At 42.7% G+C, this 15094-nt stretch overlaps 1 protein-coding gene across 5 annotated transcripts in view; it reads left to right on the top strand.

Moving 5' to 3' along the window:
* fam110b (family with sequence similarity 110 member B) overlaps positions 1-13542 on the top strand; it is a 219373-nt gene extending 205831 nt beyond the window's left edge. For all 5 annotated transcript variants that reach the window (XM_060822624.1, XM_060822629.1, XM_060822623.1 and 2 more), the window contains one exon: positions 11319-13542. In XM_060822624.1, coding sequence (XP_060678607.1) covers positions 11602-12714 — 1113 coding nt within the window. In that variant the 5' untranslated portion in view covers positions 11319-11601 and the 3' untranslated portion in view covers positions 12715-13542. The remainder of the gene's footprint in view (positions 1-11318) is intronic.
* Positions 13543-15094: the final 1552 nt, after the last annotated feature.

Below are 15094 nucleotides of genomic sequence, written 5' to 3' on the forward strand. Positions count from 1 at the left end.
AAACAGGGACATGAAATAGCTTTTGCAAATAGAATTAAAGAGAATCCAAAGGGTTTTACAAATACATTAAGGACAAAAGGGTAACTAGGGAGAGGATAGGGCCCCTCAAAGATCAAGAAGGCGGCCTTTGTGTGGAGCCACAGAAAATGGGGGATGATACCAAATGAGTATTTTGCATCAGTATTTACTGTGGAAAAGGATATGAAAGATATAGACTGTAGGGAACTAGATGGTGACATCTTGCAAAATGTCCAGATTACAGAGGAGGAAGTGCTGGATGTCTTGAAACGCATAAAGGTGGTTAAATCCCCAGGACCTGATCAGGTGTACCCGAGGGCTCTGTGGGAAGCTAGAGAAGTGATTGCTGGGCCTCTTGCTGAGATATTTGTATCATCGATAGTCACAGGTGAGGTGCCGGAAGACTAGAGATTGGCAAACGTGGTGCCACTGTTTAAGAAAGCTGGTACGGACAAGCCAGGGAATTATAGGCCGGTTAGCCTGATCTCAGTGGTGGACAAGTTGTTGGAGGGAACTCTGAGGGATAGGATGTACATGTATTTGGAAACGAGCTGAAAATATGTTGCTGGTTAAAGCGCAGCAGGTTAGGCAGCATCCAAGGATCAGGAAATTCGACGTTTCGGGCATAAGCCCTTATTTGGAAAGGCAAGGACTGATTAGGGATAGTCAACATGGCTTTGTGTGTGAAAAATCATGTCTCACAAACTTGATTGAGTTTTTTTGAAGAAGTATTGATGAGGATTGATGAGGGCAGAGCGATAGATGTGATCTATATGGACTTCAGTAAGGCATTCAACAAGGTTCCCCATGGGAGACTGGTTAGCAAGATTAGAATTCACGGAATAAAGGGAGAGCTAGCCATTTGGATACAGAACTGGCTCAAAGGTAGAAGACAGGGGGTCGTGGTGGAGGGTTGTTTTTCAGACTGGAGGCCTGTGACCAGTGGAGTGCCACAAGGATCAGTGCTGGGTCCTCTATTCTTTGTCATTTACATAAATGATTTGGATGCGAGCATAGAGGTACAGTTACTAAAATTGGAAGTGTAGTGGACAGCAAAGAGGGTTACCTCAGATTACAACAGGATCTTGACCAGAAGGGACAATGGGCTGAGAAGTGCCAGATGGAGTTTAATTCAGAAAAAATGCGAAGTGCTGCATTTTGGGAAAGCAAATCTTAGCAGGACTTATACGCTTTATGGTAAGGTCCTAAGGAGTGTTGCTGAACAAAGAGACCTTGGAGTGCAGGTTCATAGCTCCTTGAAAGTGGAGTCACAGGTAGATAGGATAGTGAAGAAGGAGTTTGGTATGCTTTCTTTTATTGGTCAGAGTAATGAGTATAGGAGTTGGGGGGGTCATGTTGCAGCTGTACAGGACATTGGTTAGGCCACTGTTGGAACATAGTGTGCAATTCTGGTCTCCTTCCTATCGGAAAGATGTTGTGAAACATAAATGGGTTCAGAAAAGATTTACAAGGATGTTGCCAGGGTTGGAGGGCTTGAGCTATCGGGAGAAGCTGAACAGGCTGGGGCTGTTTTCCCTGGAGCATCGAAGGCTGAGGGGTAACCTTATAGAGGTTTACAAAATTATGAGGGGCATGGATAGGATAAATAGACAAAGTCTTTTCCCTGGGGTCAAGGAGTCCAGAACTAGAGGGCATAGGTTTCGGGCGAGTGGGGAAAGATAAGTTTCCCTCAGAGGGTGGTACATGTATGGAATGAGCTGCCAGAGGAAGTGGCGGAGGCTGGTACAATTGTAACATTTAATTGGATCGTTATATGAAGGGTATGAATAGGAAGGGTTTGGAGTGATATGGGCCGGGTGCTGGCAGGTGGGACTAGATTGGGTTGGGATATCTGGTCGGCATGGACGGGTTGGACCAAAGGCTCTGTTACCATGCTGTACATCTCTATGACTCTATATGTAAATCGCAGAACGTTTTTTTAAGCGAACTTTAACAATAGATGCCATGTTGGCCCAGATAATGCATTGAAGGTGTGAGGTGCCCTGTGTGAGGCTGTCTGTGCCCCGATATTCAGACTGATTCTATTTACTGAATCTTACATGGATTCTTGCAGTTTTTGAGCAAAATGAAATGTAATTCTGCACGTACAGATTCATCCCACAAACTTAATTGTGGGATTGTGTGTGTGGGGTGGTATAAGCGTCTGTAAGAGAGTATGTGTGTGAGTGTGAATGGTAAAGGGATATAGGACTGTGAGATGGTGAGTGTGTGGGTGTGCATGTGTGAGCGTATGAGAGAGGGAATGCATGAGTGTATGGGTTCTGTGAGTGCAGTGGGGTCACCTGGAGTGTGACATGAACCCAAGGTCATGTTGAGGCCCTCCCTATGGGTACCGAACTTCGCTATTAGCCTCTGCGCCACATTGCATTGTTGCCTGCCCCAGAGTCTGCCTTGGAGGATGGTTACCTGAAAGTCCGAGGTTCAATGTCCCAGACTGCTGGAGGGAACACTCCTGTCTGTTGATTATTGTGCAGTGTCCATTCATTCGTTGCCGTAGCCTCTGCTCGGTCTCACTGATATACCATGCCTCAGGACATCCTTGCCTGCAGCGTATGAAATAGACAACATTGGCTGAGTCACATGAGTATCTGAGATACTGATAGCCTTACGATGCTATACTTTTCCAGCTTCCACCTGAAACATTTTAAAACAACCATTCCCTATGGACAAGCCCTACACACTCGCAGGATCTGTTCAGATGAGGAAGAACATGACAGGCACTTGGAAGTACTCAAGGATGCCCTTAGAAGAACAGGGTATGATGCTCAGCTCATCGACCACCAGTTCCAACGTGCCACAGCAAGGAACCGTAATGACCTCCTCAGGAGATAGACACGAGCTGCAACCAACAGGGTACCCTTCGTTGTCCAGTACTTCCCAGGAGCTGAAAAACTACGCCATATTCTTCACAGTCAGCAGCACATTATCAGTGAGGATGAGCACCTCTCCAAGATCTTCCCCATGCCTTCACTTCTCATCTTTAAGCAGCCACCCCAAACCTCAAACAGATCATTATTCACAGCAAACTGCCTGGCTTTCAGGAGAAGACCATATAACCTTGTCATGGCGAACACTACAAGATATGTTAGAAAATCGACTTGGATACCACCATTACGCGTGGGGATTCCTCCCACTATGTACATGGCAGATACGCATGTGAGCTGAAAATGTGTTGCTGGTTAAAGCACAGCAGGTTAGGCAGCATCCAAGGAACAGGAAATTCGACGTTTCAGGCCAGAGCCCTTCATCAGGGCTGATGAAGGGCTCTGGCCCGAAACGTCGAATTTCCTGTTCCTTGGATGCTGCCTAACCTGCTGTGCTTTAACCAGCAACACATTTTCAGCTCTGATCTCCAGCATCTGCAGACCTCACTTTTTACTCGAAGATACGCATGTGACTCAGCCAACGTTGTCTATGTCATACGCTGCAGACAAGGATGCCCTGAGGCATGGTACATTGGTGAGACTGAGCAGAGGCAATGGTGAATGGACACCACACAACATTCAACAGATAGAGTGTTCCCTCCCAGTCGGAGAACACTTCAGTGGTCCGGGACATTCAACCTCGAAAATTGGGTGACCATCCTCCAAGGGGGACTTTGGGACAGGGAACAACGCGAAGTGGTCGAGCAATGGCTGATAGCTCAGTTTGGTACCGATGGGGATAGCCTCAACCGGGACCTTGGGTTCATGTCACCTTAAAGGTGACCTCACTGCACTATACTCTCTCTCTCACACGCACGTGCACACACTCCTGTAGACCCAGACACTCACGGAGATCCTCTCTCATACACAACTTCTCTCTCATGCTCACACATACACATCCACACTCTCACCCATACATGCACCCTCTCATACTTATACCCCTCTACACTCACACTCAAATACATACTCTGTCACAGACATTTGTAACCTGCGCATGTCTCTCACACTCACACACACTCACACACACACACACACACACACACACACACACACACATATATGTTTGTGGGGTGAATTTGTACAGAATTACATTTTATATTGCTCAAAAACTGCATGAATCCATATAAGATTCTGTAAATCCTTTTTTTAGAAATAGAATCAGTCTAAACATTGGGGCACAGACAGCCTCACACAGAGCACCTCACACCTTCAACGCATTATCTGAGGTGACATGACACCTATTGTTAAAGTTCACTTGAGAATGGTCTTTTTCAAAATATAATTTCAGTTACATCACACTGTAAACTTTTGCAATAAATTCTGTGTCTTACAATCTTACACTCCACAACCACCTGATGAAGGAGCAATGCTCTGAAAGCTAGTGTGCTTCCAAATAAACCTGTTGGACTATAACTTGGTGTAGTGTGATTTTTAACTTTGTCCACCCTAGTCCAACAGGCACCTCCACATCATCATCATATTGCTGTGGGCCTGGAGTAAATGTTGGCCAGACCAGGTAAGGTTGGCACTTTCCTTCCTGAAAGGACATTCATCAGATAGATTTTTTCCTGACAATTGATAATAGATTCCCAATCCAGACTTTTTTAAATTGAATTCAAATTCCATTATCTTCCATGGTGGAATTCAAACCCGGGATCCCAGAAAATTACCTGGGTCTCTGGATTAACAGTCCAGCGATAATGCCGCTAGGCCACTCCCCAGTCTACATAGGGGTTACAGCCAGTTTCACTGGAATACTGATGTGAACACTAACACAGTGTTCCAACTGAAGTGACCAGTGAAGTTTGTCCCATTAGATGCCACTGTTGCATTACGAGGAAGGAAATCTGTGTGGGGTTAGGTGGCAATGACATCAGACTTCACTGTCATGACTCTCTCCCCTGAAGTGGAATTCTCTTTACGTGGCAAGGAATTAACACCTTCAGAGAGGAAGTAAGCATTTAATGATTTAAATATTTAACAGTTCTGTTGCCTGGTATTACAAAGGAATGAGATGACCACTGATATATTTTGGGTTTATTGAGCATGTTCTCCTCAACTGTCTCGAAATTAGAGCAGAAAGTGCATTTGCTGTTTGGACTCTCTTTTGCATGTTCCTCTGGAACATAACCCGAGTGTATTTGGTCACATGTTTCACCATTTATGCTTGGGATGGTTCTGTCCTAACAATATTCTCATGCATTCAAATATATCAAATTTCCAACAGCTGATGCATTCTTTCAAAAGGTTGATGATTCAAAATAAAGTCAACAGTTGAAAATAACTTCAAATATAATCCCATATGATTAAATTCCACCTTAAAAATTTAAGGTGGTTAAATAAATTTAGCTGCATTGCACTCCGAAATTCTGTTTGTCTGTCTGAAACCCAGTCTCTTACGCAAAGTGGGGCTGGGGATTGGAGGGATAAACATTGCAATTTCTACTCTCAGTTTAATTATGTTCAATCTTCTAACTGTCAAATTATAAAGTGAAAAATGCAAGTTTTTCCCATCAGTAGAGCTTGAAAAGGAGACATTCTGGATAAAATCCAAGTTTTGACCGTGTTTTTGCATAGCTTCGTGCTTTTTTAAGACTACAGAATTCATCAGAACAACTGATGCATGAAAAGCAATGAAAATAATTTTTCTCTGAACCTTTGAACTTTCGACATTTATGTAATGCCACAACCTATTGGATGTTTGTAAAGGGAAATCCAGACGTTCAGTTTCTGCTTTATTCTGTAGTCTCCAAGACATCTGATTTGCAATTTGCAACGACTCGATTCATTTTGATTTGTTTTGATTTATTACAGTCTCATGTATCTAAGTACAGAGAAAAGTTTTATTTTGCAAGCAGTTCAAGCACATTATAGCAAACAAGAATGTTCTGATCATAGGGTGCTTGGACACAACAAGGCACACAAAGTTACAGCTGAACAGGAGATGCACAAAGCAAGATCAACATTCTTTAAAGTCAGAGGAGTCCATTCATCAGTCTAATAACAGGGAAAAAGCTGTCCTTGAACCTGCTGGCTCGTGTGTTCAGGCTTCTGTATCTTCTATCTGATGGAAGAGGTTGTAGGAGAGCATTAGCAGGGGTGGGAGGGGTCTGTGATATTGTTGACAGCCTTTCTCTGGTAATGAGAAGTATAAATGAAGTCCATGGATGGGAGGGTGGCTTCCGTGATGGTCTGGGCTGTGCATACACCCTTCTGTGGTTTCCTACAGTCCTGTGCAGAGCAGTTGCCGTATTAGGCAGTTATACACCCGGACTGTATGCTCTCAGTGGTCTGTCTATAGACGTTGGTGAGAGTCTTTATGGATTTGCTGAATTTCCTAACAAAAGCTCAGCAGGTCTGGCAGCATCTGTGAAGAGAAATCAAAGTTAACTTTTTGGGCCCGGTGACTGTTCCTCAGAATTTCCTAAGCTGCCTGAGGAAGAAGTGGCCTTCATTTGGTCTCTCTATAAACTTCAATTCTCTGTTGATAGATATTTGTTACATAGAATCTTAAGTACAATTGATCTAACTCTTTAGTATGACTTCTGTCTGAAAGCTTCAAACAGTTGAGACATTCTTAGATGTTATTTCCTCAGAAACCAGCCAGGAAGCCACCTGACCAGGTTAATGAGTGTATGCATAAGCTCTGTACATACACAAATGACATTCTTAACCATTAAAGAATATTTTGTTGCAAAATGTTTGAAAGTGAGATTCTTTTTGTATGAAGGAGACATTTCTTTTTGACTTTTACATTTGAAATAACAAGTTATTAATCTATTCAGAATCTTCATTTATAAGCCTGTTTTTGAACACATGATTCTTGCAGGTAACAATGGGTTACTTCTGAAAATATCGTCAAAGTTTCCAAAAAGTCAACGTTTTCCCTACGCAAGTTCTGAATGCATATACAGCCAGTACTGCTATCGTGTAGTAGTTCCGTTCTCGTGCAATCTCATATTGGCGGTATGGTGGCTCAGTGGTTAGCATTGCTGCCTTATAGCGCCAGGGACCCAGGTTCGATTCCAGCCTCGGGTGACTGTCTGTGTGGAGTTTGCACATTTTCCGTACGTCTTTTGTGGGTTTGTTCCGGTTTCCTCCCACTGTCCAAAGATGTGCAGGGTTTGTGAATTAGTCGGGGGAAAGGTAGGGGAATGGGTCTAGACGATTACTCTGCAGAAGGATGATGTGGACTTGCTGGGCCCAAGGGCCTGTTTCCACACTGTAGGAATTTTATTTCTAATTTATAGGATTAGATAGGGTCGACAGTGGAAGTCTTTTTCTTAGGATGATGACGTCAGCTTGTATAAGGGGGCATAACTACAAATTGAGGGGTGACAGATTTAAGACAGATGTCAGAGGCAGGTTCTTTACTCAGAGAGTGGTAATGGCGTGGAATGCCCTACCTGCCAATGTAGTTAACTCAGCCACATTAGGGAGATTTAAACAATCTTTAGATAAGAATATGGATGATGGTGGGATAGTGTAGGGGGATGAGCTGAGAATAGTTCAACAGTGCAACATCGAGGGCCGAAGGGCCCGTTCTGCGCTGTATTGTTCTACGTTCTATAAGAAAATTGTGTTTGGCAGCATCATTAAACTAATGTGTCCTGAATCGCATTATAACCAAAAAATGCTTTAACTCTTTGTACTTTAGAAGCAGTGTCGCCAATTTGTCAATCGTCTTGTAGTGAATTCATGTTAAATTGTGCGCTATAGCAGAACGACCTGTATTCATTGTCCAACTAATTTTAGGTTTTCTTCCCTGACAGCAACATATATTAGTTCTGAGATACAGCGCACAGTGTTATTTATGAGCGTGTTTCTAAGCATTATTTCTTCTGTTCACTTTGTTCCAAATGTGGTAGACATCCAACAGTGATTTTTCAAAGTGATAAGATTGTAGATATTTTAGACAACATTCATTAGCAGACATATGATAGAGTCTGTATATTTAGTTTTGTAGTATGGTGTTACATTGCGAAAATATGAAAGGACGCTTAGGAAATTGCCTCAAAAAATTACTTGAATCTAATCCATGAGCAGCAACTTCCTTCAGCTGATATTCAGCTGCACCTTGCTCCTTAGACCAACTGCTGATGATATCAGTACTGCCCCTATGGGAATGTTCGAAGCTCAGATTGTGTACTTGAAGGTAGAAGGTTATTTTGAAGTGGCAGAGCAGACTGTTTTGTACCCCTCTCTGGTGTGTTGCTCCAGCCCTGAATGTAGTATATGGTAGGGAGCTCACAGGGAGAGAATTTGCTGTCATACAGAATTCTTGACATATGAGCTGTGGCCTGCCACACAGCCTTAGGAACACACCACCCTGTTCAGCCATGTTTCAATTAGGATTATAGAAGATTATGCCAGGAACAGCACTGAGCACGCCTAAAAATAAGATGCCAACCAGTGTAGCTACGAAACAGTAGAAAACTAAATGGTATAGGCAGAACTACGCAATTCCATAACACATAGATAAATCAAAGCCCTGAAGTTCTGCCACATTCAGTTGTGACTGGTGTCACTCAATTAATTGATCTTTCCAATAACAAAAGCTCAGGACTGGCAATGCACACTGCTAGTTGCAGTGAATTTGCAAGTACTCAGAATGAAGCAGTCTGTGCCTGCCTGAAGCAAGATCTGGGTAACATTCAAAATGGAAATGATAAGTCAAAGTAACAGTGTTCCTGTACAAGTATCTGACAATATCCACCTCCAACGAGAGACAGTCTAACCAATTTAGCTTGGCATTCAACAACATTATCATCACTGAATTCCCACACAAAGAACAAAGAAAACTTACAGCCCAGGAACAGGCCCTTCATACCTTCAAGCCTGAGTCGATCCAAATCCACTGTCTAAACCTGTCGCCCAATTCCTAAGCATCTGTATCCCTCTGCTGCCCACCTACTCATGCATCTGTCCAAACGCATCTTAAATGAATCTACCATGCCTGCCTCTACCGCCTCTGCTGGCAACGCATTCCAGACACCCACCACCCTCTGTGTAAAGTACTTGCTGCGTGTATCCCCCTTAAACTTCTCACCTCTCACCTTGAGCATGTGACCTCTCGTTATTGAATCTTTCACCCTGGGAAAAAGCTTATCTCTATCCTCCCTGTCTATATCCTTCATTATTTTGTAAACTTCAATCAGGTCCCCCCTCAATCTCCTTTTTTCTAATGAAAATAAAGCTAACCTACTCTGTTCTGTTCTTAGCTGCCTGGATCTAATGTACGCTTCCCTTTTCCTCTTGGTTAGTTGTACAATTTCTCCTGTCATCCACAGTTCACGAATCTTGCCCTTCCTATCCCTTGCTTTCAACAGAACATGAGCTGAAAATGTGTTGCTGGTTAAAGCACAGCAGGTCAGGCAGCATCCAGGACATGCCTATCCTGCACGACCTTTAACCTAATTTTGAAAGCCTCCCATATATCAAATGTGGAGTTCCCTTCAAATAGCTGTGTCCAATCCACATTTCCCAACTCCTGCCTAATTTTGATATAATTAGCTTTGGCCCAGTGTAGTACTCTTCCCTTAGGGCCACTCTCACCTTTGTATATGAGTATTCTAAAATGTATAGAATTGTGGTCACTATTCCCAAAGAAATCCCCCACTGCAACTTCTACCACCTGGCCTGGCTCATTCCCCAGTGCCAGGTCCAATATGGCCCCTTCCCTCGTCGGACTATTGACATACTGTTCTAAAAAACTTTCCTAGACGCTTCTTACAAATTCTGCCCCATCCAAACCTTTGACAGTAAGTATATCCCAGTCAATGTTGGGGAAATTAAAATCTCCCATCACTATTGCCTCTACATCTTTCCATAATCTGTTTCCCTATTTGTTCTTCTCCCTCATGCTCACTGTTGGGAGGCCTGTCATACAGCCCCAACAATGTATCTGCACCTTTCTTATTTCTCAGCTCCACCCATAATGCCTCAGTACTCAAGCCCTCCATAGTGTCCTCCTTTAGCACAGCCGTGACATCATTCCTGACCAGCAATGCAACTCCTTCCCGCCTTTTATTTCCCTCCCTTTCCTGCCTGAAGCTTCTATATCTATCGCATTCAAGGTAGTCACTAAAATCAGAACTAGATCACCTAGATAGAATATGTGTCCACAAGACCAGGTCAGACACTGATTATTCTGTAACTTAGCTCCATGCTCATCAGAGCTTTTCAACCATCAACAAGACACAAGTCAGCCATCTGATAGAATACTTCTCACACACGTAAATGATTGCAGTTGCGTCATTGCAGAATTAATAGGAGTCAGAGTGAGCCACATGACACTTCTAATCTACTCTGACATTAAATCCAGGCTGATTTACCTCAATTCCACCTTTTGTATCCTTTAATTCCCTTAATATCAAAAATTAAAATCCTGGAATTCCTTCTCTAAGGGCATTGTGGGTCTGCCTAAAGCACATTGACTACAGTGTTCAAGAAGGCAGTTTACCCCCACCTTCTCAAGGCTACCTAGGAAAGCAAAATAAATGTTGCCCAGCCAGCAATGTCCCTAAGTGAATAAAAAAAATTCAACTGTTCCCATGTTTCATGAGCAAATGAAAAGAACAAAAAAAAGTCAGTGATATCAAGAAAAATGTGGTAAAATTCTGCATATAAGTGTTACCTGCTTAAAGGTGCATTGTAGTATCAAACTAAAGTATTGAACTGCAAAATTAAGTGTACATTTTTCATTTTTTGGGAGGAAAATTGGTTAATTGTCCCAATTTTATTGCAGATGTTAATAACAGTGAGCGGACTTTTCCTGTGGATAACTTTATGTTACAGATTTGTTGTATTGGCTAAATATAACACAGACTTGAAAATGGTTTTATCTTTCTCTAGAACAAAGTCACTGAACCTGTACAATAACAAAAGATCCAGCATTCTAGGTATTGGGTGTGTTAATATGTGTATGAATAGGTCTTTAAAATTGAGCAAACAAGTTGGCATTGCTCTTATCCCATCTTGAAATATGCTCTCAAATGCGCCTGGACAGTCCCTGACATGTACAGCAACTTAGGCCTGTTCAGCCTGTCTTTAGCCCAAGGTCAGCGTCACTTGGCTGAAGTCAGCCTTCATTCCCAGCAGAGACAGTTATTAATATTGATAAGTTATTGTCAATATACAATGGTACAATATCTTGTTGCGAAGCTAGCTTGTACGACAAGGTTATTTTTAAAGATCACATTTGGCACATTTGATGTATTTTAGCACACAATTAATAATGCAGGTTTTCATTTGTATGTCCCCAGATGATTTGCTGCATTCTTACTAGCTAATCACCGCAAACCAGGTACTTTGTCACCTAGTAAGACTAACATCGTTGGTTATTCTCTATTTCAGATCCCTGCCTGGAATTGTGTAGCAAAGAACGGACAAGTCTCCTAAATCTCTCAGTCAGCATCAAAGAAGCAGCAGCACAGAGGAATACCAAGTTGTGTCTTGGGGCCCTTTGTATAAAGAGAACACTGATATTTATGAGGAATGATATAAGGTTCTGCTGATAATATTTGCAGCATAAGACCCTTCCTCCCTTCAGTCTGTTTGTAATACATGATTCAACACAGTGCATTTGGAGTTGCTCAACACAGATTCCAAGACGGCTGCTGGGGACAGGCCATCGAGCATGCCTACAGAAATGCTCCAAGCAGATAGCATGGTCAAACCTGTTGGTTCAGCAACCACCTTCACATCAGCTGTTCCCCTTCGCATCTTAAATAAAGGGCCAGACTATTTTCGAAGGCAGGCAGAGCCTAACCCGAAAAGACTGAGTGCCGTGGAACGGCTTGAAGCTGATAAAGCAAAATATGTGAAGAGTCAAGAAGTCATCAATGCCAAGCAGGAACCAGTGAAACCGGCTGTGCTGGCGAAGCCGCCAGTCTGCCCAGCAGTCAGGCGAGCAGCAGGTACCCCTTCACAAAAGCTATCTAACAATCATAAAGCAGACAGCACTGCAAAAAGAGAAAACTTGAATCTAGAAATTTTGAAGAATATCATTAATAGCTCGGAAAGTTCCACCTCAGGATCAGTGCACAAACACACTGCACGGAACTGGCCCCAGCATAGACCTGCCTCTACAGAAATCAACAGGCGCACATTTGCAGAATCTATTCAGGTGTACAGTAACCAAGGCCACGGCAGTCTACAGGGAGGCAACCTGAATGTAACCAAGCGATTGTTTGAAGACCAAGTCAGTGATTCAGCCCTGCACATTTCTCACAGTTCAGCAGATGTGAGGAGGGTTGTTGAAGGGAAGCCTCTAAAACCAATCCCCAGCAGCAGTTCTGCTCCTCCTGTTCTCCCCAAACCTAATATTTCAACATGTAATGCACCCAAGTCACCAGCACAAACCCCTCCAGATTTGCCCAACAATCCAAGCAGACGGCCATCACTTCACCGCTCCAAGTCTGATCTCAGCGATCGATACGCCCGTGCCAATGCTGACGTGGAGCGATTCTTTAATTACTGTGGACTCGATCCTGAAGAACTTGAAAACATTGGAATGGAAAACTTCACAAGGGCAAATTCGGACATAATCTCCCTGAACTTTCGCAGTGCGAGCATGATCAGTTCAGACTGTGAGCAGTCACGACGGAGCAATGATGACCTGACAGATGACGAGGAAGCTAATGATCGTGTACCATATGGTATTTCAGCTGTGGAAAGGAATGCCAGGGTGATTAAATGGTTGTATAGTTGCAAACAAGCTAAGGAATCCCAGAAAATATCTCATGTTTAAGAAAGGGACAAAAACTAGGTTTGAGTGAGAGATTTTTGTATTTTTATTTTGTCTGTGAATCTTTTAGTTGTGAAGAATTGCGATGTCTACTGGGATTTTTCTTGCAGATCTCAATTCCACTGTGTTGCTAGCTGTCTGTTCTTTCATTGCATGCCCATTGACTTGAACTCAGAATTGGCCTATACTTCAGATTATATGAAGACATGGACATTTCAGTTGTATTAGATGTATGCCTATATTCACATGTATTGATCAATAACAGCACGGGGTACTATGTCCACATTTTATTGTGCATTTCAAACAATTATATCTGAGAACAAATGGCCTTTATTGTGACAGAATCTATTCATAAATAATTGTAACCAGGAGAAAGGAAAAGCATCTGTCTGCAACATTGCGATGGCAGTCATTTTGGTCTTGAAACGCATGGTACAGCCCATGTCATCTCTAATAGTCCCATGTAACCTGTAATAGTAGTGAGTTGTCTATAATGTTTCTCTTGAAGCTGTCCAGTTTAATGCATCAGCACGGTTCAGCTCTGACAATCCATGTCTTCCAAATCTGCTTTGACTGCCAGTCTAACTGTCTGCTGTAATGTGGTGCTCAGAAGTGAAAAGTACAGCGGGTGATCTCATTAACTTGTTCATTGTTGCTTTTTAATATACTCCAGTACTGCACTTCATTTCATAAAAAAGCTGGTGCCTGAGCTGATGGGGAAACCAGATTTTTTTGTATTATATAATTGCTGTTGTAAATACTTTAAAGATGTTATCAGATCTGTAAAGAAGAATCTGTTATATGAATAAATAGTTTCCAGTTCATTCATCACCGTTCTTGATTTTAGCTTTTTCATTTATAATGCTGAAGTTGCTTTAGTTTCAATGTGAACATTTCCAAAAAGGTTCACATTGTTGATACTTATTTTTATTCCTGTTGAGTCAGTAGAGATTCTTGGAGTGTCAGTGCACTGCAGGCAACGTTCAATAATTGCCTTCGTTTTCAAATCGTCATTGGTCTTCAAATTTTAGAAATGTATTGGTCTCTTAATCATGCTCACCACTGTAATGTGATAAGTGTGACATTGTAATGCTTTAAATCTGCAGCAAAAAAATGTAATGCTGATTTGGAATTATAGCCCAAGTGTTCAGTCACAGGGAAGGTCATTTTTGTTTCATGTTGTGTTTTAGAAAGTTATATCTTTAAATTATAATTATGTACTTCAGAACATTTTCTTTTTTTCATCTCAAATCCTCAGCAAGGGCAGTCAGTCCTCATTTCCATCCTCCTGTACTCAAGTCTGATGCACTCTTTTAAAATATCTGTCTGTGTTTCACTAAAGCTGCAATGAAGGATCACAGGTACTATAATTGGACTCAAAAGAGAAGCTGGTGTCTTGTTCATAGTAGAATGTAACTTTAACAGTGAGTGCTAAAAATATCAAATAAAATCAAAATTGATAAAATTCACAGCAGTTGCAAGAAAAGTTTCTGGAACACTGGTTAATGGTTTCACATGAAGTCTCTCGGAAGACTTCGCGACGGCTGGTGGGTAAGTTTGGTCGTTTATTTAATAGTTAAAAATTTAAAGTTTTCCTTTAAAAAAGCGGTAGCAGACCCGGAAGGCACGCTAGGTTACTTGGGTAAGGTTTTTTTTTTCTCTCCCCTTATTTAAACGCGTAGGCGAGTCACCCGAGGCACTACACGAGTAGTGCCTCCCACCCTTCCACCTCCTCTAACCTAATAATAAGACCAATTGTGACTAGCGGGTAAGTGCTGCATTTTCCTTGTTTGTTTCTTTACATTTAGTTGGTTTTTGTTTTTTTTTAAGGAAAGCTTACTTTTAGAGGGATGGCAGTGCAGAGAGGGCAATGTTCCTCTTGCAACATGTATGAGGTGAGGGAAGCCATCAGCGTCCCTGCTGAGTACACTTGCAAGAAGTGCACCCATCTCCAGCTCCTCCAAACCCGTGTTAGGGAACTGGAGCTGGAGTTGGATGAACTGCGGATCATTCGGGAGGCAGAGGAGGTCATAGATCGGAGCTATAGGCAAGTAGTTACTCCGAAAGTTCAAGATAGATGGGTGACAGTGAGGGGGAGTGGGAGGAGGAAGCCAGTGCAGGGACCCCCTGCGGTCATTCCCCTCAAGAACAAGTATACCGTTTTGGATACTTGTGGGGGGGATGACTTACCAGGGGCAAGCAACGAGGTTCAGGCCTCTGGCACGGAGCCTGGCCCCGTTGCTCAGAAGGGTAGGGTGGAGAAAGGTAGAGCAATTGTTCTTGGGGACTCGATAGTGAGGGGTACAGACAGACGGTTTTGTGGGGGCGACAGGGACTCACGTTTGGTATGTTGCCTCCCAGGTGCAAGGGTACGTGATGTCGC

Source organism: Hemiscyllium ocellatum, chromosome 4 (assembly GCF_020745735.1).
Source record: "Hemiscyllium ocellatum isolate sHemOce1 chromosome 4, sHemOce1.pat.X.cur, whole genome shotgun sequence".
NCBI classification, from domain to species: Eukaryota; Metazoa; Chordata; class Chondrichthyes; order Orectolobiformes; family Hemiscylliidae; genus Hemiscyllium; species Hemiscyllium ocellatum.